Genomic DNA, 26,471 nt, shown 5'->3' with positions numbered 1-26,471 from the left:
CTCCTCCGTCTCCTGAGGTAAGATTGCTACGTGTTGTAAATGCACAGTTAAAGCACTGAATCTATGAGGCTAATGTAGCTAACAGAAGTCTTTAGTACACCAGTCAGTGAGCTGTAAACTGAGTTCATATTTTACTAGTGTATGTTTATGTATTGTCTCCAAACAAACACTGTATGGATCAGCGTGAATAATTTGTCTAATATGAACAAAAGAAATGTGTTCTGCATTCTGTAAAACTTGTCTAATGGAAACTGTGTGTCACGTAAGGCCTGAGTGTTGTAGTGTTGAATCAAGTCTTTGGGGACCCCCAGGTAGCCCACATTTTAACCCCTAATCCAGCTCCCAGCACACCTGAACGAGCCATTATAAACACTGAAAACACAAAAATATGAACCATGTGCTGTAGAGGACGCCGAGGACTTTGCTGGAAGATGCCGGACATGAAGCTGCATGATAACCTGCTGAACTGTGTATCTGTGTAGAACGCTGTGCTGAAGGACAGGGATTGGCTGGAGCAGAAATCCTCTGGAAGCTCCTCCCCCTCCACACTGCCACTGTGTAGGAGCAGCAGTGTGAGCAAAACTCAGCCCCAGCAGCAACACTTCCACAGACCAGGTGACGCACACCGACAAACACACACATGTTTTTGTTCATTGTCTGGATGTAGGGTCACACATATGCATTACTTATGTGAGCACGTATATGTGTGACCATAATATGTCCCATATGTGTTATATATATATGTAAGCAACTATATGTGATAATAATATACCCCATATGTGCTATATATACACCGATCAGGCATAACATTCTGACCACTTCCTCGTTTCTACGCTCATTGTCCATTTTATCAGCTCCACTTACTATATAGGTGCACTTTGTAGTTCTACAGTTACAGACTGTAGTCCATCTGTTTCTCTGCATACTTTGTTAGCGCCCTTTTACCCTGTTCTTCAGTGCTCAGGACCCCCATGGACCCTCACAGAGCAGGTACTATTTGGGTGGTGGATCATTCTCAGCACTGCAGTGAGACTGACGTGGTGGTGGTGTGTTAGTGTGTGTTGTGCTGGTCTGAGTGGATCAGACACAGCAGTGCTGCTGGAGTTTTTAAACACCTCAGTGTCACTGCTGGACTGAGAATAGTCCAGCAACCAAAAATATCCAGCCAACAGTTTCCTGTGGGCAGCGTCCTGTGACCACTGATGAAGGACTAGAGGATGACCAACACAAACTGTGCAGCAGCAGATGAGCTATCGTCTCTGACTTTACATCTACAAGGTGGACCGACAAGGTAGGAGTGTCTAATAGAGTGGACAGTGAGTGGACACAGTGTTTAAAAACTCCAGCAGCACTGCTGTGTCTGATCCACTCGTACCAGCGCAACACACACTAACACACCACCACCATGTCAGTGTCACTGCAGTGCTGAGAATGATTTACCATCCAAACAGTACCTGCTCTGTGAGGGTCCATGGGGGTCCTGACCACTGAAGAACAGGGTACAAAACAAACACAACAAATTTCCCTCTTTGACTGCATAATTTGGTGAAACCCTTTTTCCTTCTTTACAGATAACGGCACCAACATATACAAGAAGCCCCCTATATATAAACAAGGTAGGAGAAGAAACACAGGAATATTATGGGATTGCTTATCTGATGAAGAGTCCAATCAAAATGCTTGTTCTTCAGCCTCTTATACTGCAGGCTTATTATTCTATTATTAATCTTAAGACTTATTATTCATTAACTATTATGGACTAATCCATATCTGTTATGAATTTAGTGTGAAGTACTGAGTAACTACTATGTATTATTCAGGATCTACTATGAATTATTCAGGCAAATCCTGACCCCTGTCATATTGTTGATTTACCATCATATTTTAATATATTGCATGATGCATATTACAACTGCAATATGTATCAGTATAACTGCAACATTAGATTTTGTTCTTTTTGTGCAGGGGCACATGTGGGCATCCATGATTGTGAACTGTCATCATAAGAAGCGCATGTAGGATCTGATGCTGTTTGTGTTTTGTTTGTGTAGATGTATCGGGTCATATCCCCCACAGTAAGCACATTGAAGATCTGATTATTGAGTCGTCTCGGTTCCCCGGAGCTCAGCCGCCCGACCCCAACCAGCCTTCCAAGATCGAGACCGAGTACTGGCCCTGCCCTCCATCACTCGCTGTTATTGGTACACTCTCTTATTCACACTCTTCACTCTGTATATATCACTCTCTCACTCTCTCTGTAACTCTCTCTTATTCACTCTGTATGTCTGCATTCTTCACACTGAAAAAGTGTTGATTTGAATTTACTTCATTCAGATGTGTACACTGGATGTTGTTGTACCACCTTAATTCCCAAAAAAAGTTGGGACTGTGGGTAAAATGCAAATAAAAACAGAAATCAGTGATTTATAAATCTACTTTAACTGTGTTTGTATAAAAACAGGACAGCAACAAGATATGTAATGTTTTATCTTATCAAGTTCATTGTTTTTTTTAGACATACACACATTCAGAAAATTGATGCCTGCAACATGTTCCAAAAAACATGTACGGGAACAATTTAAGTACAGGAACTAAGACTAGAAACATTGTGAAATGTTCCAAAAACATTTTAAACTCTTATTCACCAGAGTACATTTTGGTTTGTCCATCTGAATTTACATGACCAAATCGTAAGGCAAATTATTCAGTAACTGCATGAAATAAATGTAAATTTTTATTTTATTTATTTATTTATTTATTTTAAAAGCTCCCCTCAAATTAACAGCACGTGTTTTATGATCACACATATTGCTATATGCTTACAATTTACTGCTGAAAGCCAAAAATCTTAGACGCTCTTTGTATTTCTTTATAAAAATAATGTTTACAGAGCAGATCACTGAAGAGACGCCATCTGTTTATAGTTTATAGCCCAGATTTGTGGAAAAATGGGTCGACTTTCAGTAGAAAAAAAAAATTATGAGATCAGCTTCGTTTATTATAAGGGTTTAAAATTACATCACCCGTCTATTTGACTGGAAAGAAGACAGACTGTGGTCTGACAAATTAACCTCTCAGGTTGTTTATGGAATTAATGGACATTGTGTTCTCCAGGCAAAGAAGAAAAGTCCAAAATCCAGCATGTGTCATGATGTAGGGGAGGTATTATTGGGTAACCTGCACATCTGTGAAAGAACCATTAACACTGAGCACATTTTGGAGCAACATATGCTGCCTTTTAGACGTCGTCTTTTTCAGGGATGTCCATGATTATTTCAATATAACAAAAACAAGACACATTCTGCATGTGTTACAACAGCGTGGCTGCATATTCAGAGAGTGCTAGTGCTAAACTGACCTGCCTGCAGTTCATAACTGTCTCCCATTGAAAAAGTGTCATGCATTATGAAGTACAAATTATGACTTTTTGAAATCCATTTTTGGTGTCTTCAGTGCCCAAACGATTGAGTGCTGTTAAAGGAAAGGTGGTGTAACACAGAGGTAAACATGCTCCTGTCCCAACTTTTTTGGTATGTGTTGCACGCATCAAATTTGGAATGAACATATATATTTACATTTATATTTAAAATAAAACACCAATTATTGTTTTTTTGTTCTGTTTTCTAGTTTAAAACAGGTCAAACAGAATTTACTAATTACTTCTTCCTGTTTTTATTAGTATTTCACACACTGTCCCAATTTTTTTTGGAATTGGATTTGTACTATTCAGTGTTTTATTCATGTGGAACCAATAATTCAATGTTTTTTTCTCTCTTAAACTCTCCTTTGTTCATTATTTCATACATTTTACTATCCTCTGTTTTCTTTAATCTACCACCATCATCTTTTTATCCTCCCTTTAAAGCGATAGTTCGACAAAAAATCAAATTTGCCCAGATTTCCACCTTACAGCAAAATGTAGACGTTTGGTGTTTTGCTTCTTTAGGTTTGCGCTGGAGCTACGAGGCTAATGTGGCTAACCAGTAATGGAAGCTTATGCCCCACCTGTTAGCGTGGTGCTAGCTGCATGCTAAAATCTCACCTCAGACACAGCACAGTATTACAGTATGTGACAGTGTGTGGCACACTCGTCTACAACCATGGACAAGAGACAAAATTCAGGTTTCAGTACAGCTGCTACTGTTTGTAGCTGTGCTAACATACTTTAGTCCATGTTTATAGATATCAGTGAGTCATACAGAGCCAGAAACCACATATTCAGGTCTATTAGAGACACTGAACACCTACACATGGTTTGATGTGAGTGAAGATTTAGACATGCAGTTAGCATCATGCTAATTATAAGCTGTTATTACTAGCTGCATAAGCCTAGTAGCTAGAGCTGGGCGATAAGAAAACTATTTTTTATTTTAGCTGTCTGGTGATGAGCGCTAGGCTATGCTAAACTGTTTAGCTTCTCAACAAAGTCAGTTTAGTATGAACAGCAAACATTAGCTGGCTTGGTAGGTCAGTGATGGATCACACCGCCTTATTGCCATCCGCTCTTACCACATAACATATCACAGACACCAGCTAGCAGACGACTGGGTTTCTTTATTCTGTCGTAGTAGTTTGAGGGGTGAACTGCAATATATCAACACCAGACAAACAGAGTCCTCCTTTTAGATATGTTTAAACTGAAATCACTCCTTATTTGTCTTGTTTGATCTACAGTATCATCAGTTCGCCGTGTTTTGTGAGTGACAGTGCGCTGCTTCAAGTTAGCCAGCTGCTAAAAACAACTAGCCTGGGAAGATAGCGCTCTCCCACTCTCCAATGCCTCACAGCTTCCTCAGTTTACTTTTGTTTAAATCAGGGCTGTAATTTACATTAACTCACTTCTTTCTTTCACTTTCATTGCTTGGGAACGCACTAATACTCAAATATGACTGAGCGCTGTAACAGTGCTGTAGTTGTGAGGAGCAGACGTGATTTAACGCTGCTAAAGCTGGTTAGGATGGTAGTAAAAAGGTGAGTTCACTGTAGGACAGTACAGTCACGCCACTGATCTCCTCACTCACACTCGGTCACAGGAGAACAGATCGCTGATCGCTCCACTCAGACAGGGAATGTATAACTCCACATTTCAGACGTTACTAAAGTATATTTGACTCATTTTACTCACCACCCCCCCCCCAGTCATGTCGAAAAACTGAGAAGTGCGCCCTCTCGTGGCAAAAGCTGAGTAGTGTCGCTTTCCTTGCAGTAGAAAACGCCACGTCTGACGCTGAACGTGGAAGTGTGATAATGGTCTGTTATATCGAGCATTTATCAAACGTTTCTTATAGTTCTATCGAGGAAAGTTATATGGCGATAATTATCGTTATCATTTTAGTGCCCAGCTCCACTTGCAGCGCCTATGGAAAAACATAGAAGTAAACATCAGACAACAAACATGTCTTGGCTGATCAAGTGCATTTGGAGTAAGGAGCTTTAACCCTTAATCACCCTCGAAGACTCACCCCACCGCGCTGTTTGTATTTCAGAGACAGAGTGGAAGAAGAAGGCTGCGTCTCAGAAAGCTGAAGGAGAGGATGACGAGGATGAGGATGAGTATGATGAAGGAGATCTGTCGGATGACATGTGGAGACTCAGACAGATGCAGAAACAGGAGCTCAACAAGGTAATGATGATTAAACAGCTGGTGAGAAGTCATCTTCACTTAAAGGGGAATTCCGGCCTAAAGCTATAGCTTTATGTCATTTGTTGTGTTGTGCAGTTTTCCCTCATTTGTTGTGTTGTTCACTGTATCCCTCAGCCTCATCGGCCCGATAGAATTCACGATTTTTTCCGTGTTTCCATTCATCAATGCTCTCTCACTACAATACCCAGCATGCATCATACAGCCACTGAGAATCCCTGTGGTGTCAATCAATCGTGACTGCTAGCCAAGCCACTGAGTGCGCTTACAAGCACTTAATAATCCGATAACTGCAGAAAATCAGATTTTGTCAGTAATCCGATCAGCACATTTATATGCTCTTGAGTAATCAGATAATGGGGAAACTGAGTCAGGCAGTAATCAGATTTCTGCTTTACAACCACCCAATAAACTCATGGAAGATGATGTGACGTAAATGTAACGTAAAACTCAAACTCCGTGCTGCGGCTTTTTATTAAAAACATTCATTTCGTCAAGCATGTATGGGAGGCAAATCCGGCCAAAAAAGAAATTAAAATTAAAACAATAAAATATAAATGCAAACCTTTTTTGTCATTTCTTTTTCCAAACATCTACGCAAATATCCTGCCAAAATTGAAAATGTAATGAAATTTCAAATTTTCACATAAGCACGAGTCATTCGTGACAAAAATAAAAATAAATGCAAAACAGCTGCTTGTCATTTCATTTTAGTCGTTATTCTGGTTTTCCATGGCCAAATCTAAAATGAAAAAGCTAACAGAGAAAAGAAAATCCAAGCTTCACTTTGGCTTTTCTTCATGAAATGCAGAATGCGTGTCAAAACTAAAATCAGAATGCAACGTTTACAATTTTATTTCTTTTTCATAACAATCGGCTGCATGTCTGACAGAATGAAAATGAAAATGCAAAACTGATAAATCAACAGCAAAGTGACAGTTAGTGATTCAGTTTTCAGCGCGGATGCGCTTTAAGTGTCGGAATGCAAAAGGCAAATGCAAACAAACATCGACACCAAATATACGTTAATTAGCATTAGGTGGGGCTCCGGGCAACATTTTAGGACATCCTCAGACCCATAAGCATGTAGTCGGTTTCAGTGTCGCTCCAAATTTTTTTTCAGTCAGGCTCAGAGTAAGTGTTCACATGCACTGAGAAATCTGATAACTGAGCTAAAATCCAGCCTCTTTATCAGATTTCTAAACTTTATTCTGATCTAGGAAATCAGACTGTGCTGTTTACATGACCACTTGAATAATCAGATAACTGCAGAAATCCGATTGTGATCGGATTACTGAGTGCATGCAAACACGCTCACTGATCTATAGACCAGTAAATACAGGCTAGCACAGGAACGTGGGAAGGTATGGGGGTGCTGAAATTTTAAGCAGCTTATATGTGATGTCATTGATGACATCATACAAAATTATTTGCATTTTTTTCCGTTTGAATTTTTTTGATAATTTACATGAAACAGAATGTGTCATGCTGCACTATAATGAGGCGAGAGACGACAGTATATACATATAACACATCAGACCCCTGATGCACATCTCTCACTCTGGACGAACTGCAGATTAACTAACTGGTGACCAATCAGGTTGTTGAAATGTAGTGTGGTAACCAGTTTGTCACAGTCACACGGTGAGAACACACACTGAGCTGGAGATATAATGGCTGATAAAACGTTATTATTATGTTAGATCATATTTTTACATTTAAAACATGCAGTATTATGTTTTAAATGTAAAAATGTAAACAGTATTAGGCTGCTTTGGGGTCCAGAACTGGCCTCTTTGACCCCCAACCCGCGTGTATTTTAGCGACAGATACAGCCAGCTGTTATTGAGGGAAGCGAGTTTACTGTAGATTTTGAAAATATGTAAATAAAAGGAGAAAAATATGAACTCCTCTGTAAAAAAAGCACAAATGAGTCTTTGCTATTCTCAAATTACTAAACAGTTCAGATCTCTGTATTATTATTGTTGCTTTTATCAGCTTCAGTCCTGAAATCTGGGGGTGCTGTGATCACCTGGCACCCCCGCATCTCTGGGCTAGCATTAGTGCAGATCTTATCTCAGTTATCAAATTAATAGCTTTGTTCTTCGTTAAAGACACAGTTCATTTGAAGAATGCTTGTGGAGTGCAGTGTACCTGGCAGCAATGTTTACTATCTGCCTTCTTTTTGCACTCACCAGATTATGAAAAAAATCATTAATCATTAAATTCATTAAAAAAGGTTTGCATAGTCTTTAAACTGGAATATCTCACTCTAGAGAGCGCTGCATTTCCGCTAAAGGAGGTGACTGAGCACATCTGCAACAGATGCAGTGATGGTTAGATTTGTAATTTTGGGTGGAGTGTCCCTTTGAAGGGATAATTCATTAAAGAAATCTAATGCCCCTGAATAGTTTAATGTTTTGAGCATGATTAGTTAATTTAAAATGAAGAAATCCATATATCTTTATAAGATATTACATCTGCTGTAATATTAACAAAAACATCCCGGAGCCTGGAGCCGTGTGGGGGTCACTGCATTCTGGCTCTCCAGCCTTATAGACTCTCACTCGACCTTCAGCTGAAGGCCACAGTGTGGGTCAGATTACCCACAGTCCTCTGGGGTTCTTACATATCTCGCTGAAACTGAAAATCAAGACGATCAGTCTTTTAGTCTCGGATTCAGTTTCTAACTCTCTCTCTCTCTCTCTCTCTCTCTCTCTCTCTCTCTCTCTCTCTCTCTCTGTCTTTCTTTCTTTCCTGTCTCACTCTCTCTCTCTCTCTGTCTTTATTTTCTGTCTCTCTCTCTCTCTCTCTCTCTCTCTCTCTTCTCTCTCTCTGTCTTTCTTTCCTGTCTCTCTGTCTCTTTGTCTTTCTTTCCTCCCTCTCTCTCTCTCTCTCTCTCTCTCTCTCTCTCTCTGTCTTTCTTTCCTGTCCCTCTCTGTCTCTCTGTCTCTCTCTGTCTTTCTTTTGTCTCTCTCTCTCTCTCTCTCTCTCTCTCTCTCAGATTCAGTCTAATCTGGGGAAGCTGATACTGAAGGAGGAGATGGAGAGAGAGGTTCCAGTTCGGAGGAAAACACGTTCTCTGCCGGACCGGACGTACGGACACCTGGGTGAGCGTTCGTGTACGATACCGATCAAAAGTCTGTAATCACTTATAATCAATTTATACACTAATAACCTTTACAGTGTAATTGCAAATGTTCTAAAATCTGATTGGCTGATCCACATTTGAAGCCGCTGTAAAGACGTCGTTATACACACACCCTGGATTCTGCATTAATGCATAATGAGTTATTAAAAACTCTCATCATCAACTCTGAGTGTTGTGTTGCTTGGCAACCACTGCTAATTGTTTGTTAAAAGTACTGTTGATAATTAAATTTTAGAAAATTCTCAAATTTTTATCACCACTTTTAAGATTTCACATACCATATGTAGAATGCTATTCTTCGGTATTATATTATGTTATGTTATGTTATGTTATGTTATGTTGTGTTATGTTATATGTTATGTAATATTATATTATATTATATTGTGTTATTATGTTGTGTTATGCTGTGAGATTTGTATATAATAAATACTTTCGACTCCAGATGAGAACAGCAGTGTGTGTGAAAGTGTGTTTCACTCTTTCCTATAAACAGTCCAGTGTCAGTCAGTCCTCACTGTCAGGATGCTGAATGGAAGCTGATGTGACAGTGAGAAACGTTCAGTTACAGCTGCTGTCGTTGATAATCAATCATAAATCCAGCTGCATCTCCCTCTTTTAATTCTGCACAAAGCTTTCGGGTTTATTTTTTTAAGAAAACATAAACGCAGTTTCACTGTTTACTGCCTCTTTCTGTCCCAGCTGCTGTGGTGCCTGACTAACAGTGACCCCTAGTGGCGACGAGAAAACTCACCTTGTTTGGACAGCAATGGCCAGACATTCCACAATCAAATAAATAAATAATTTAATAATTCACCGAGATACTGAATACTTCATGATGAATAATTACTTTTATCATAAATCTGCAGTTTTAAGGAGTTAAATAATGGATTGGTGTGTGTTTAATTGATCATGTTTTGTGATTTTTATTATATTTATATATTAAAGATTTTTGTTTTGTTCACACAGGACCCAAATCTCCTTCATTCCCTAACTACAGCCGCAGCGGTCTGACCAGGGTGAGTGGACACAGGCACACAAAAAACAGAACATTACTTAAATACTATTTTAATTTAATTTAATCTGTTTTAATGGTGTTTTCTGCTTCAGCTCCAGTCTGCAGAGTTTTCATCATCACACAGTGATAAAGCCTGTCAGAGTAAGCTGTTCAGTTCTATTCTGTTCTGTTCTGTTTTATTCTGTCGTGTTCTACTCTATTCTATTCTGTTCCTTTCTATTCTATCCTATTCTGTTCTCTGGTGTTCTACTCTATTCTGTTCTGTTCTATTGTGTTTATTCTGTTCTACTCTATTCTGGTCTGTTCTATTTTCTTCTACTGTATTCTATTCTACTCTATTCTGGTCTGTTCTATTGTATTTATTCTATTCTACTCTATTCTGGTCTGTTCTATTGTGTTCTATTCTACTCTATTCTGTTCTGTTCTATTGTATTTATTCTATTCTACTCTATTCTGATCTGTTCTATTGTGTTCTATTCTACTCTATTCTGTTCTGTTCTATTGTATTTATTCTATTCTACTCTATTCTGTTCTGTTCTATAGTGTTCTATTCTATTCTATTCTACTCTATTTTTTCTGTTCTGTTGTGTTCTACTCTATTGTGTTATCTGATGTTGTACTGTATTCTGTTCTACTCTAATTTGTTTTACTCCTTTCTGGTCTACTCTGTTCTGTTCTATTGTGTTCTACTCTATTCTATTCTACTCTATTGTCTTCTATAGTGTTCTATTCTATTCTACTCTACTCTGTTCTACTCTATTCTATTCTGTTCTCTGATGTTCCACTCTATTCTATTCTACTCTATTCTGTTCTACTCCATTCTGTTCTTTTCTCTGATGTTCCACTCTATTTTATTCTATTCTATTCTATTCTTTTCTGTAGTGTTCTACTCTATTCTGTTCTGTTTTCTGATGTTCTACTCTATTCTTTTCTTTCTCTTCTATTCTACTCTATTCTCTGATGTTCCACTCTATCCTATTCTACTCTATTCTGTTCTACTCCATTCTTTTCTGTTCTATGTTGTACTCTATTTTATTCTATTCTATTGTACTCTATTCCATTCTGTAGTGTTCTGCTCTATTCTATTCTTTCTGTTCTATTCTAATCTATTCTATTCTTCTCTCATTCTAGTCTACTCTATTCTATTATGCTCTATTGTGTTCTACTTTATTCTACTCTGTTCTGTTCTATTGTACTTTGTTCTGCTCTATTATATTCTGTTATTCTGTTCTCTATTATATACATCTGTTATACATTTTTATTTTTATTCCTCTATTCTATTATATTCTGTTTTTATACTCTATTCTGTTCTTTAATGTTCTGTTATGTTGTAGTTTTTAAATCTAAATTCTATGCGTTTTACACTGTAATATGTACAGTATCACTGCTTATTATTCTGTCTATTATTACTCATATTAATTACATCCATTTTCTTCTTCCTCTACAGATTTACAGGTAAGATTGTTTTTACTTGCCACACTTTAATCATGTATCCACGCAGCATCTCTAACACACAAAATACATACGAAAAATCAGTGTGTTTGTGTATCGTTGCTGTAGAAAGACACCTTTAATCTATAACATGCTGAGTTTATAGTAGGTGGAAAAGCTGTCTTAACTTTATGTACGTTAATGTAAAGGAATTTAGCTGTAGGTCATTTTCTAGCGTTTCTGTTGGTCTATTCAGCATGAAACGTTCACACAGTGTAAAGGACAGCTGGTGTGTTTGAATGATGATGAAATAAGAAAAGGAGTTACAGAGTTTTGTCATGGCAGTGATGATGCTCTCATACATACAAGCTCAGCTGTTTTCCTTCTGCCGTGTGTAATTCACTCTGACTGTGTGTGTGTGTGTGTGTGTGCGGTTCAGAATGGGGATGCTCAGGGCCGCAGGATGGACAGAGGAAACTCTCTGCCCACCATGCTGGAGCACAAGGTGAGAAACACGTCTCATTATACTGAATATGATCAAATACACTGATCACGCATAACATGTGTTAGTGTGTGTTGTGCTGGTACGAGTAGATCAGACACAGCAGTGCTGCTGGAGTTTTTAAACACTGTGTCCACTCACTGTCCACTCTATTAGACACTCCTACCTTGTCGGTCCACCTTGTAGATGTAAAGTCAGAGACGATAGCTCATCTGCTGCTGCACAGTTTGTGTTGGTCATCCTCTAGTCCTTCATCAGTGGTCACAGGACGCTGCCCACAGGACGCTGTTGGCTGGATATTTTTGGTTGGTGGACTATTCTCAGTCCAGCAGTGACACTGAGGTGTTTAAAAACTCCAGCAGAACTGCTGTGTCTGATCCACTCAGCCCAGCACAACACACACTAACACACCACCACCACGTCAGTTACTGCAGTGCTGAGAATGATCCACCACCCAAATAGTACCTGCTCTGTGAGGGTCCATGGGGGTCCTGAGCACTGAAGAACAGGGTAAAAGGGGGCTAACAAAGTATCAGAGAAACAGATGGACTACAGTCTGTAACTGTAGAACTACAAAGTGCACCTATATAGTAAGTGGAGCTGATAAAATGGACAGTGAGCGTAGAAACAAGGAGGTGGTCATGATGTTATGCCTGATCGGTGTTTATATACATTGAGTATGTACATTATAATGATATAACACAGTGCTGTGCTGAGTCTTTGTTTCCTTTGGCAGATTTATCCCTATGAGATGCTGGTCGTGACTCACCGGGGCAGAAGTAAACTCCCACCCGGAGTGGACAGGATGAGGCTGGAGGTACAACACAAACAGATGTGTTAGACGCTCTTTCTCCAGCAGGGGGCAGCACTGACCGATGTCGTTCTTTTCTCAGAGGCACCTGTCGGCGGAGGAGTTTAAGAATCTGTTCGGAATGACGATGGAGGAGTTCGATCGGCTCTCCCTGTGGAAGAGGAACGACTTGAAGAAGAAGGTCTCGCTCTTCTAGCACTGAGAACACTGAGGGGAAAAAAATAACTAATAAAAAAGAAAAAAAAATCACGTAACTGCACTTCTGCTTGGGACAGCGTGAAGAAGACGACGAGAAACTGACTGGACGAGGGACGTGACGCTTGGTGGACATTTTGGGGTCCGACTGCATCCCAGACATCTCAGCATGTCAGAACCCTTGATGTCACGTCTCTGGTCACAGCTACTAAACGAGCAGTCGACTGGATTTGAATGCGGGACGCTGACAGAGATAGCTTGATGCTTTTGTGTATGATAAGTGAGACTAGACTCGGAAAAAGGATGAAAAAAGCTGATATTTTTGGCTCCACCTGCTGAAAACTAGTGTCCAGTCCAGTAGAAGTGTTCCAGCGTCCACACAGGCTACCGGCTCTGATCACCACTAAACACTGCCACACTCTGAGCTAACTGCCACGATGAGCTATAAGCTAATAATGAACTTATTTCTGACTGACCAGACCGTCGGAGCGCTTTGGTGACGGAAGTTTTGATGAAGCTCGATTTAATTTCTGTACAGTTGATTTAAGATGCTGTTGTGGGTGGTTTGATTACTTTCGCTCACTTAAAGCGATAGTTTGGGGACCCAGTCCACCCCCTCACCCCAAACTGGTGTCTGAAATTTGCTTCTTTAGCTTTGGACTGGAGCTTTGAGGCTAATGCAGCTATCACCCGATGGAAACTTCTACACCCACCAATTAGCATTGTGCTAACTGCATGCCTAAGTCATTATACACTCTCCTCAAACTGGAGCTATGAGGCTAGCAGCTAGCAAGTAATGGAAGCTTATACTCCACCATTTAGCATCATGCTAACTGTATGCCTGAACCATCACACACTTGCCTCAAACTGGAGCTACAAGGCTAATGTAGCGAACCGGTAATGGAAGCTTATACCCAACCATTTAGCATTGTGCTAACTGCATGTCTAAATTTCACACACTTGCTCAAACTGGAGCTACAGTGCTAATGTATTTGGCAAGTAAAGGAAGCTTATACCCCACTAGTTAGCATTGTGCTAACTGCATGTCTAAATTAACACACACTTACTCAGACTGGAGCTGTGAGGCAAATGTAGCGAACCGGTAATGGAAGCTTATACCTCACCAATTAGCACATTGCTAACCACACACCTAAATTATCACACACCTGCCTAAAACTGGAGCTATGGGGCTAGTAGCTAGTAAGTAATGGAAGCTTATACCCCACCATTTAGCATCATGCTAACTGCATGCCTAAATCATTATACACTTGCCTCAAACTGGAGCTACAATGCTAATGTATTTGGCAAGTAATGGAAGCTTGTCTTCCACTAGTTAGCATTGTGCTAACTGCATGTCTAAATTAACACACACTAACTCAGACTGGAGCTGTGAGGCAAATGTAGCGAACCGGTAATGGAAGCTTATACCCCACCAATTAGCATTGTGCTAACTGCATGTCTAAATACAGTCACAGATAGGCTCATGTTTCTAAGTGGTTACTCTACAGCTTGATGCGAGTGAGGCACGATGATAACTGGTGGGGTAAAAGCTTCCATTACTTGTTAGCTCCATTAGCCTCGTAGCTCCGGTGCCAAACTAAAGAAGCAAACTTGGCTGATCGACTGCATTTGGGGTGACTTGGGTGCGTTTTATTTTTCACCAAACCTTCACTTTAATCGTGAAAAATTCAATATGTAAAACTTTCTCTTTCTTTCTTCTCACATATTTCACACGTATCTGTATGCTTCAATGCAAATATCACTGATGCAGAAATCACTGGTAGTTAATTGCAACAGTTTCTATAGCAACGATCCGCAGTTTGATGTTTTACAGAGGGCTACATTAGAGAGAGTTCACCCAGTATTACACTGCCTGTCTGAAGTCTGGGGCTCACCTAGTGTTCTTATCAAATATTAATTTTCAGTGAAATAAAAAGAATTATGTGCTATGTGCTAATGCATCGTGTATAGTGAAGGAAAGTGGTCAGAGCACCCCCTGCTGTTTGTGTTCAAAACTTAGGTTAACAATGAATTAGAGACGCTCCACATTACAGTCTGTACAGCATAACGAATGATTGACTGACAGTAAAAGACAGAAATAGTGTTTACAAACATTCGCTTACAAGAAAAAGTTGCGTGCATTTAATGTACATTTAAACCACATGTGAACAACACACCTAACATAATTTGAATAATATGTGAACACGTGACACGTCATGTCCTGAAACGGCACACGTGATCACACTTTTTCTCACGCGAAAACGCTGTTCGCATATTTTTGAGTGTAGCAACACGTGAGCTGTCTAAAATTCATGATTATTTACAGGTGAAATTCATGTTTTTTCTGTAAGCATTTCCCCAAAAAAGGAGATGTTTTTTATGAACTGTTTTACATATGATCCAATTTTTAAAAACATGATCACACTTTTTTCAGAAAAATGTGTGGTATCAAAAAACGTGATTATTCAAACGTGAGATTTGTGTGAATTTTTTCACCCCTCCCCCCAAGTGATTGTGATCGCACAGTTTTGTACATGATAACGCTTTTTCACTTGATCAGTTTTTTTATTTGATCAGTTTTTTCATGTGTGATCAAAAGGTTTTCACACTTTTTTGTAAAAAAAATTGTGTATTTTCTAAAAATCACATGATTATTCAAACGTGAGGTTCATGTGTGTCTTTGTGAGGGTTTCCCCAAAACAGACTACAAACTCCATTGTGCTGATGACATCAGTCGACATCACTGATTGTGTTTGTGCTGCACTTGTGTTGCAAAATGACTTTTTGATGGAATTTCCAGCTCCATCTTTTTTTAATCTGTTACGGAGAGACGAAAGGAGCGTCAAAATACTTTAAACACTACCAGCAGGTGGCGCCGGTCTGCACTCTCCCTCTGCATGTTTACCTTCAGTGCTCAGCAATACGCCTTCATGAATCTCACGTTTGAATAATCACGTGAATTTTTGATACTACACATTTTTCTGAAAAAGGTGTGAAAAAACGTGTGATCTCATTTTTAAAAAATTGGATCACGTGTAAAACGTTAAAAAGTTCGTAATAAACGTCTCTGTTTTTGGGGAAACGCTTACAGAACAAAAAGACATGAATTTCACCTGTGAAAGAATTTTTAGACAAGAAAAATCTTCGTTGTTTTCCTATGTGGGCTACGTTGCATTTTACCACGTACCACAAACGACGTGAGATACATTTAGACTTTGTATTAACTGTGATTTAGTTTAATCCACTCAGAGGAGCAAAATGGAGGAAAAAACGTCAAACCAAGTGTTTAAAAACTAACAGTTTTAAAAAATAAATTTTAATTTAACTCTCACAGCCTAAGACAGTGTGAGGATATCGAAAGGTTAAGAAAACATAATATTTCCAAGAAATCACTTGTTCTTTAAATCATTCTTATAAAAAAACAACAAGAGGATGAAGTGGGCGTGGCCTTATCTCCATACCTTCATCTGTGATATAGTTTTCTTGTAAACACACTTTAATGTGGTCTTTATAGCGAAACTGACTCATTTGTATTAAAAACGACTTGGAAAGCTGGGTGTCCCCAAACTTTTGATGAGCAGTGCACATACGACCTGCATGAGAAATGTACCGAACCCTTTAACCTTAAATCAGATATATGATTGATAATTGATTGTAAAAATGATTCTGATCAATATTGATCACCCCCCCCCATACCACCCCCCCCCTTTGTTTACCCTCCCTGTTTTGCTGCTACTGCGTTCTAAAGCACTTTCACTGTGTGGTTATTTCCTCTTTTCTGGAGTGGATGGAGAGATTCCTGTTTTAAAGGATAAATGATAAATGATAGATGAAGATGATGAAGAGATTTTTAGGACTTGGCATGGCCCGGCTCATGGTTTTGAGTTTCTCGCAGCCCTGATCCTTGACCCCTGTAGATATATATAGTTGACCCGCCCCCTGCTGACCCGCTTTCAGTTCAGTCCACATACAGAGATCTAATCTGGAGAGTTTGAAACTGGATGAAGGATTTTGTTTTTTTATATATTTCATATAGATTGAATCTGCTTGTGTTGATTCAGTGACCAAATGATGTGCAGCTACTGTCTCTCTCTCTCTCTCTCTCTCTCTCTCTCTCTCTCTGTTTGTCTACCTACGTTGTGGCATGACTATAAACAGAACGACAATGAAGAAAGACTTTAAAATGCACAAAACAACACGAGGATTTAGAAATAAACATTCCACACAGAACCTGCTAGAAGTTGCAGCAGTTTGATTCGGTTATGAAACTTTAGGAAGTGATTCGATTGTCTTGTCATTAAATTTGATTTTGACTCTTTAGAAATTAATTCTAGTGTAACATCGATTCGATTTGTTTTCACTTTTTTTGGAAGTGATTCAGTTGTACCATTATTCATTTTGATTATGATTCATTATGAAATGATTCAGTTGAACTATTAGTTTAATTACAATTCTTTACAAAATGATTCAGTTGAACCATGACTTTGATTTGATTCCAGTTCTTTAGGAAATGATTCAGTTGCAACATGATTCAATCTGATTCCTATTCTTTAGGGTATGATTCAACTATAGAGTAATTCAATTTGATTATGATTCTTTAGAAACTGATTCAGTTTACTAGGATTTCAGTTTGATTACAGTTTTAGGAAATGATTCATTGGGACCACGGCTTCAAATTGATTCCAGTACTTTAGTAAATTATTAAATTGCAACATTTTTCATTTTGATTCAGATTTTTAGGGATTGATTCGATTGTGCCATGGCTTTAATTTTATTCCAAATCTTTAGGAACTGATCCTCAATTTGATGTTGATTCTTTAGGAAATGAGTTCAGTTGTAACATTTTTCAATCTGATTCCGATTTTCAAGGATTCAGTTGTACCATGACTTTAATTTTATTTCAATTCTTTAGCAACTGATTTAGTTGTACCGTTATCCAATTTGATTTGATTCTTTAGGAAATGAGTTCATTGTGCCATGACTTCAATTTGATTCAGATTCTTTAGGAAACAATTCTGTGCATCATGAAATCTCAAATTTCACTATGATTTGATTCAGAATTGTTATTAAACATACACTGAATACACAAATATAACTGGAGGAACTGTATAGACTTTGTGCTTTTACATTTGAAAATAGCCCAAGAATGTTATGTTGGTGAAAAAGAGCAGGTGTTGTACTGAATTTTGTTCTAATCAATTATAATCTATCATAACTTTCCAAAACTGATGCAGTTGAATCAGCACCTTCAGGCTGACCCATTTCTCCGCTAATCATGCAGAAGGAAAACTCACTGACCGCAGCTGTGATGATAATGAACAGTGCTTCTGCAATCGGAGAGTTTTGGTCAGTGAAAAGCCGTTGAGCTGTTGGACGCCCCCAAGACAATCCAGCCAATCAGCTTTGAGGGGTGTTATAGCGTTGAAGTCAGGACCAATCAGAGCCTTCCTCTCTGACCTTTAATATGTGCAGCCAAATGCTTTTAATATTCAAATTTAGTCAACAATAAATAATATTCACTTGATTCACTCATCACAATTTAGCAGATTGAAAATGAGAGTTTATAAATCAGCAGGTCGTGACGATTTACTGCCTTTGGATAAACGTATATTTAAAAGACTTTTATTGTGGAAGTCGTAGCACTGAGCTGCTGTTTGAATTCATTATTTTTTGTGATGTCACAAGCATGAACGCATTAGCATATGACCAAATGTTCCTAATTCACAGTGAAGTTATAAAGAGTGTTTCAGCTCAGACTGCGTTGTGAATGAGGCCAAATGCAGGCCCAATCAGAGCAGAGCTCATTTACATATCTTACATGTCTTAAAGGCACCTGAACGAAAACAGGGATTAAAAAAGGCTGAAAAATGGTCATGTTAACATAAATTACGACTAGTACAGAAAAAAACAGATAAAAAAAATCAAAAATGCTGAATGTGGACCCTTTAATGAAGTTCCTTAAAGGGTCTCTATGAAAAACCCCCTTCTGATGACAAACTTTTGAGAAACTATGCCTGCTTTGTGGGGGATTTCTAACAGCCCACCCCCAAAAGCGGCTGTAGTTTTACCACCTTCAGGTTACATCATAACAAAGGGGGTTCTCCTCATCAGGCTGAGTGACCCTTTAAAGGACCACTCCACGGATTTTTCGAACTAACCTCAGTTTGCTGCATCTGGTTGATTAGCACCGGCAAAAATGTCCATTTATTTAGAAAAGAACAGAAGTGCCGACATGCAAAAGAGCTTTATAGTGGATACTAAGGGTGGGCGATACGGCAAAAACATGTTTGATCATGATACTTAGTCTAGTTTTTCTGACACATAAGAAGTTTGGACAGACGAAAAACCTGCAAGTGCCACATATAAAAACACTATTATAATAATAATACGTGATAATAATAATAATTACAAGTGATTTTTGTTCAATGTTTTACAAACCGCGCTGCACTAAATCCACTTAAACAGCCCTCTCTTTGTAATCAAACATGTAGTTGGTCAGTGTTATTTAAGAACTGACGATATCAACGACATAATTTATCAGATAACGATAAATATCATCATATCGCCCACCTTAGTGGAAGCCAACGGGAAGATTCAGCATCTGCCCATTGAATTCAATATAACCGAGTTTGGAGTCAACAGGTTTTCTGATCTTTTCTGAGTGCAGAAAGACATATTTAAGTTATGGTGAGTGGTGATTGACTGCACACTACAGACGCAGCAAATAAAGGTTAGGTTGAAAATACACTGACGTATTCCTTTAATTACTCCAACCAGAAAAATACAGAACACATACAGACTAGAGATGCAGCTCAGTCACTAGTCACTGTATTAGTGGAGTCACAGCACAGCACCATCACCACAAAACTCACTCTCTCTTTCTTTATTTCCTTCTTTCTTTATTCCTTCTTTTAATGTGAAGGTGTGCTGAATGAAAAACAAACAAACAAACAAAAAAAAACTACTAAATAAACATACTGAGTTAGTATGGTGAGTGTCTGTTGTTAAGGTTCAGGTGTGTTTTTGTTTAGTTCTTTTTGTTATGGTTCTGAGTTTATTCTCATTTACTCTTATCGATTAATACGCACTCTGGTGAACAGTTAGTACTTGAATTTTCTGTTTAATAAAGTTTTTTGGAGTTTAGCGCTGCCTCCTGACTCTTATTTTGTCAAAAGTCAAGGATAAACTGAATGTGAAAGATTGAAACACTGATAAAAGAGTAAATTTTTCCTCACAAATGTACTGTAGAATAAGCACCTTAAAGGGGAACTCCACCAATTACTCAAAATTTCTACATAATTAACTGGTTGAGATGTAAACAGAGTCATTAAGAGTGGTTTGGTGTGAAATGCTCAGAATTGTTCACAGTGGTGGTGATAGGAACCAGACGTCCACCTCTAAAAGCTCCCTCACAGAAAGTTACTACATGAAATGGTTCTGAATTCACTGCTTGATGTCTGAGACACTGATTTATGATAGTTTTGGGGTAAAGTTTTGGCTTAAAATGTATTTTAATCAAATGGGGCAAAATAGTCCCCAAAGAAAACTTATTATTTCAGATTTTCCACTATTTTTCCATCAACATTCCGTATAAACTCAGAAGACTCGTGTAGGTTCACTGGTGGTTTTGGATAGTAAATAAAATGTCTATATTTGTGTTGTAGTCATGGCGACTACACCACTACTGTAAAGACATCTGAACCATTTCACACCAAACCACTCTGAATCTCTCTGTTTACATCTCAAACACTGAATTATACAGAATAATTTTTAAATAAATGGAACTCTCCCCTTTTACCAAACACTAGTTGTTGTGGACATGCAGTGTTACCGCTTTCCACCACCAGGTGGAGCGCTAGAGACAACCACAGCCTGATGAGCAGCGTAGCGGAGGAGGAACAGCGGGAATGGAGGAGGAGAAAGAAAGAGCAGAAGCGGAGAGGAAAAGAGAGAAAGTTGTGGGGAGTGAGAGGAAAAGAGGCAGGACGGACGGAGCACAGTCTGCACACTGAAGAGTGAGGATTCGCAAACTTTCTGCTTTCAAAACGGAGCGCAGTTTCATTTACTGAATCACACCAGCGCTCAGACAGACAGACAGACAGACAGACATGAGCTGTGATAGAAGACCTGAGACTTTTACTGGGAGTCTGTGAACATTTTCCCAACGATGGACAAACAAAAAGGTCAGTTTAAAAGCTCCAGCTTCCTCCACTGCTTCACTTCAGCTTTGGGATTAAAAGGGCTTAAAGTTAATTGATAAAAACTAATCAATAACAACACCGCGCGCTGTTTCATTCACTGTACAGCACTGAGCTACAGTGTGTGTACAAAGATACACCATTTACTAGAATGAGAGACAGCAGACTGAGATATACCATCCACTCCTCAAACAGATGGTTCTTTAAGGGCTCTTTAGTAAAGGGGAATGGTTCTATGGTTCTGTTTAGAACTATTTGCATACTTAAATGGTTCTTTGCATGGTGAAATGATTCTTCAGATTGATGGAAAATGTGTTCTATATAAAACCTTTTTGAAAAATGTTCCATATAGCACCAAATAGGTTCTTCTATTGTCACAGGCTTGACATGGTAACATCAGCAGGACCCTTTTTGGTGCTGTAGAGCCATTTACAGCACTATTCTCACTATCAGTCTGGAGAACCATCTCTCCATGTAGAAGCATGCAAATGGTTCTGTATTGAACTCATGGTTCTAAACAGAACCATTCTCTTTACTAAAGAACACTTGAAGAACTATCTTTTTGAGTGTGTATCAGAATGAGATGTGGAATATATTCACACACATATATATTAGTGTAAGTGCTAGCATATTTACATATATATATATATATATATATATATATATATATATATATATATATATAAGTATAACTTTATAAATGATATATAATAATACAATCGTGTCATGTTAGCCTGAGTAGATTATGTTAGCATAATATAATAAGAAATACTGTGTATCAGCATGACATATAGAAAATATATTACGGTATACTGTATATATATATATTATATATATATATATATATATATATATATATATATATATATATATCACATATAGCATATGTAGTAAGATATAACAAATATTTGTGTGAGCAATAGCAATACTGCATATACTAATATATGCCCTGTATTTACATGAGGTAACATATATACTAAAGTATGTCATATATTAGCATATAAGATTGCATATGTACTGAGATATACCATACTAGAATCAGAGACAGCATATATTATAATATGCTGTATATTAGTATAATATAAAGTATATATACACATATTCCATATATTAGTGTGAGCGATAGCTCATATACTAAGGTATACCATGTAATAACATGACAAACAGTATATATACTAAAGTTTGTCATATGATATGATAACATCTTCACTAAGATATCCTGTATAAATATGAGATAACATATATACTAAGAAATACCATATATATCAATAAGAGATAAAGAATATATACCACATTTTAGTGTTAGAGATGGCATATATAGTAAGACATAGCATATTTATGTGAGCAGTAGCAACACTGCATAGAGATTCCATATATCATTATGAGATATATATATACTAAAATATATCATATATTAGCATGAAAGACTGCATAAACTGAGGTATACCATATAGTAGAGTAAGAGACAGTATATACTAACGTATGGTATATATTAGTATGAGATATCGTACACTTACAGATACATACCATATATTAGTGAAAGCAATAGTGCATAAGTGAAGGTATTCCACATAATAATATGAGAATTAGTACATATATACTAAAGTGTGTCATGTTATGATGGCATATTTACTAAGATATACTGTATATTAGTATGAGAGATGGCATATATACTTAGAAATACCATATATATCAGCATGAGATACAGATTACATGCAAATATATACTACATATTAGCATGAGAAAAGCATATATAGTAAGATATATGTGTAAGCAGTAGCAACACTATATACACAAATATTGCATATATCAGTACCCTATATTAGCCTGAGAGATGCATGTGTACTAAGAAATGCCATACATACCAGTATAAGATGTGATATACATACAAATATATGCCACATAGTTGCATGATATATAGTAAGATATAGATATAAGCAAAAGTACTACTACATACACTAAGATGTTCTGTATATTAGTATGAGAGATAGCATATATAATAAGGTATGCCATATATTAGTATGAAAGATATATGAAAATAGCATTTCTGCCCACCGTGTCATTGTGATTAAGCTGTTTTTAGTTTAGAGCCTGAGGACGATTAGGACTACATCAGGGTTTAGGTAGAGAAGCCTTTAGTCAAAGTGTTGTTACTTCAAAGCAGTGACTCAAGCAGGAATAACAGTAGCTACCAAACACATGAGTCAAGAACTCTGAGGTCCAGAAACCCCTGGAGTGGTGAGTTCTCCTCTAGAACTGCAGTGGAACCTTTTAGTCCATCCAGCGGAACCGAAGACTGTACGAGTCTCTTCTTCTCTCTTGGGATCCTAGGTTCCATTTTTCTGCTGTAGAACACCTACTAAATTACCCAAACTGATGAGTTGAATTAGTTTGAGTAGGAAAATCACCAAATTGTTCTGGTTTTCAGCCCTCCATGACCACAACTGGGCCCACTGACCCAATACAGTGGCCACTGGGATTCACTACATGACCTTGTTTTCTAGAACCCTGCCCTTTTCATTGACCCAATAATGAATAAAATAATTGACTTAATAATTAAAAAGAAATATAAAACGTTTAACAGTTGACAACATTAATACAAGCCCCACAATAACAGTGCACAAAGGCGGCTTCGTCAATTTTTGCCCTTTGCCTCTAGAAACACCTGACCTTTCAGTTGTCCACTCACACCAGTATTTTGCTTATATTTCATGTTCACTGATAAACGTCACATATTGCAAGAGTAGGTCCCACATATCACTGGCCGGTTTTCTGCTATTTAGCCAAAAGTTCTCGGGGAAATATTGGACATTCCACGCTGGTCTGGACTCGTGAGACCGGTTACGGTTTCTGTGCCCATCTATTGTGCCGCTAAATCAGAACCAGGAAATTCCTCCTCTAACTCCAAGTCCAGTCTCTCGTTATGCCCTCATCTTCTTTGTCCTCTAAATGGGGTTATTTGAGCATCTGTTACTCAAACAGCCTGTACTGTGGTGTGTTTCACATTAGTGTTAGCATTAATGTCGTCCGGCAGGGTCCAGCTCAAAGCACCACTGAACTGTTCTGTTTTTTTATCTTTCTGTCGCTTCAACACCAGTCATTCGAATTTGTGCTCTCAGATATAAGTCTTTATCCTCTAAACTGGTGTTTTCAATCATCGGTTTGCTAGAACCGGGCCCGTACTGCAGCGAGAGGCACTGCGCACTCACGTTAGCTTAGCCTACAGCTTAAAGCTCAAACTGAACAGATTCGACTTCAACTTTTTGTCACTTCAACACAGATCAGTCGACTTTGCTCTCACTGTTGTATGTTTTTATCATATATACTTGTGATAGCAGAGCAGTTAGTCCAGTCAAGCCTGCACTGGGTCCTAAGTTAACTAGGAGAGAGGAGCTGGCTAACATTAGCTTAGCTAGGAGGCTCCAGACACGATAGAAGAGGTTAATTTCGGCTTTCTGTTGCTCTAACATCAACCGCTCGACTTCGCTTTCTCAGATATGAGTCATTATCATCTAAATTGGTGTCAGTGAAGCTTCTGTTAGTCAGAATCGAACCTGCTCTGTGGTGAGCAGTGCTGGCAGCATGCAAGCTAAGCTAATGCTAACCAGTTACTCTCCCTTGGTTCTTTAGAAACTGGTTTGAGATTGAAGCTTTGACGTTAATTGAACGGTGAGTTTAAAACGGTGCACTGCTTTCATTTATTTGCCGTCCGTGTGAGCGAAATGAACTTAATTGATTGTTTTTGGATTTGAAATGCGGTGGCACAATACCGACATAAACAAAGAACCAGTCAGCGAGTAGCTATGTCGTTACGTCATCCCACGGAGCGGTTCTGTGGCCCCGAGTACGGTTAGCAGTTACCCTCCATGCTCAGAACCGTCTGGCCCTGCAGTGGAAAAGAGGCCACTGTGTTGAAAATCTTCCCAAAATTACATTTTTAAGCAGAAATATTGAGTTTTGTTATCTTGTGGGCCTTCTAGTGATAAACAGGTGGGTCTTGAGGTGAGAACCCCTGTTCTATAGCATATCTACTAAAGATAATGTCGTATCATATTGTGATTTTATTGCTATATGTTGTGGTTTGTCATATTCAATATTTATGTGACAGGGTTTAAGGCAGGCCTGCGTTATTTTCAGACTAAAATGATTCACGCTTGTTGGATCATCTCATCTGGAGCTATGATTGGTCACAGAACACGTTAAAAATACTGTGATGTAGGGTGGACGATATGAGAATAGTTGATATTAATCGTTCTCACAATAAGCTTTTATGAACAAACTGCATATTTCAGTACCGAGTGAGCAGAATTAGTCCTGTTTAATTGGATTTAGTGCAGCGCAGTGTGTGAAATGTTAAACAAAGGATAGTGTTTGTTGTTGTTAATGGTATTTTTAATCGCCGTTCTGTTTAGATATGCCTCGACATATTGTGATTCATTTTGTGTATTGTAATATTGTGATATTATATTTTTCGTAGCTAATCACTCTTTTTATATTGCAGCCTACTGTGTTGTGAAGGCCAGTATCCAATAACAACTAAGAGCGAATTATTGTTCGGGCCTAACACACACCCTTTGCCTTTTTGTTGAAAATCTGTGAAAATATGTGAGTGGTATCTGAAACAGGCCACAGCGTCCACTTCACAGCGGCGGTGGACCCTCAGGAGAGTCACCGGTCTGGAGATTATTTATGTTAATGGCTCCTGATAGCCTCCTGTGAATGGCTCTGTGTGAGCGTGAACAGGCAGCTGTTGTAAACGGAGCCTGAGTGGCAGCGAGCTCTGTTCTCAGTCTAGATACAGCCGTCAAAGTCACATGACCGAGTGTCTGTGGACTGTTTTCATTCTTCATGGGTGTAATTGGAACACACAGACACATACGTTGGTCAGTTGAAGACTCCACTGATTTTTGGAAATTTCTGCATAATGCAGTGTGTGGGATGTAAACAGAGTGATTCAGAGTGGTTTGGTGTGAAATGGTTCAGATGTCTTTACAGTGGTGGTGATAGGAACCAGGGGTCGCCATGACAACACAAATGTAGACGTTTTATTTACTATCCAAAACCACCAGCGAACCTACACGAGTCTTCTGAGTGTTTATATGGAACGTTGATGATGGAAAATGATAGGTTTTCTTTGGGGACTATTTTGCCTCACAACACCCTGCATATTATGTATCCCTCCACCATGAATGGAGTTTAAGGTCTCAAATCTATCATAAAACAGTGTCTCAGTCATCAGGCAGTGAATTCATAACCATTTCATGTAGGAACTTTCTGTGAGGGAGCTTTTAGAGGTGGACGTCTGGTTCCTATCACCACCACCGTGAACAATTCTGACTCAGTAAGTTTCTCTAGAACGGAGCGTTTCACACCAAACCACTCTGAACGACTCGTTTACAGCTCAACCATTTTATGTGATTAGCTTTGTCGCCCCCTCTGGTGAAAACGGAAAGTGCCCTAGATATACATAATGTTACTGTAAAATAACTGTGGTTGTAAGGACCCGTATTAGAAATGTTTACATTGT

At 38.5% G+C, this 26,471-nt stretch overlaps 2 protein-coding genes across 4 annotated transcripts in view; both read left to right on the top strand.

Annotated features, from left to right (window-relative positions):
- LOC118813050 (dematin-like) overlaps positions 1–19,889 on the top strand; it is a 60,366-nt gene extending 40,477 nt beyond the window's left edge. For all 3 annotated transcript variants that reach the window (XM_036578188.1, XM_036578187.1, XM_036578186.1), the window contains 12 exons: positions 1–17; positions 483–615; positions 1,572–1,616; positions 2,052–2,201; positions 5,487–5,623; positions 8,646–8,751; positions 9,759–9,808; positions 9,900–9,948; positions 11,255–11,262; positions 11,678–11,743; positions 12,477–12,557; positions 12,634–19,889. The exon at positions 1–17 is cut by the window's left edge and continues 28 nt beyond it. In XM_036578188.1, the coding sequence (XP_036434081.1) occupies positions 1–17; positions 483–615; positions 1,572–1,616; positions 2,052–2,201; positions 5,487–5,623; positions 8,646–8,751; positions 9,759–9,808; positions 9,900–9,948; positions 11,255–11,262; positions 11,678–11,743; positions 12,477–12,557; positions 12,634–12,747 (956 nt within the window). In that variant the 3' untranslated portion in view covers positions 12,748–19,889. The remainder of the gene's footprint in view (positions 18–482; positions 616–1,571; positions 1,617–2,051; positions 2,202–5,486; positions 5,624–8,645; positions 8,752–9,758; positions 9,809–9,899; positions 9,949–11,254; positions 11,263–11,677; positions 11,744–12,476; positions 12,558–12,633) is intronic.
- A 775-nt stretch (positions 19,890–20,664) lies between these two features.
- Positions 20,665–26,471, top strand: part of si:dkey-220o5.5 (actin filament-associated protein 1-like 2) — a 70,345-nt gene continuing 64,538 nt past the window's right edge. Inside the window, exon 1 of the mRNA XM_036578184.1 lies at positions 20,665–20,929. Within this exon, the coding sequence (XP_036434077.1) occupies positions 20,914–20,929 (16 nt within the window). The 5' untranslated portion in view covers positions 20,665–20,913. The remainder of the gene's footprint in view (positions 20,930–26,471) is intronic.

This window comes from Colossoma macropomum, unplaced genomic scaffold (assembly GCF_904425465.1).
Source record: "Colossoma macropomum unplaced genomic scaffold, Colossoma_macropomum, whole genome shotgun sequence".
Classification (NCBI taxonomy): Eukaryota; Metazoa; Chordata; class Actinopteri; order Characiformes; family Serrasalmidae; genus Colossoma; species Colossoma macropomum.
This window is presented reverse-complemented; position numbering and strand designations above follow the sequence as displayed.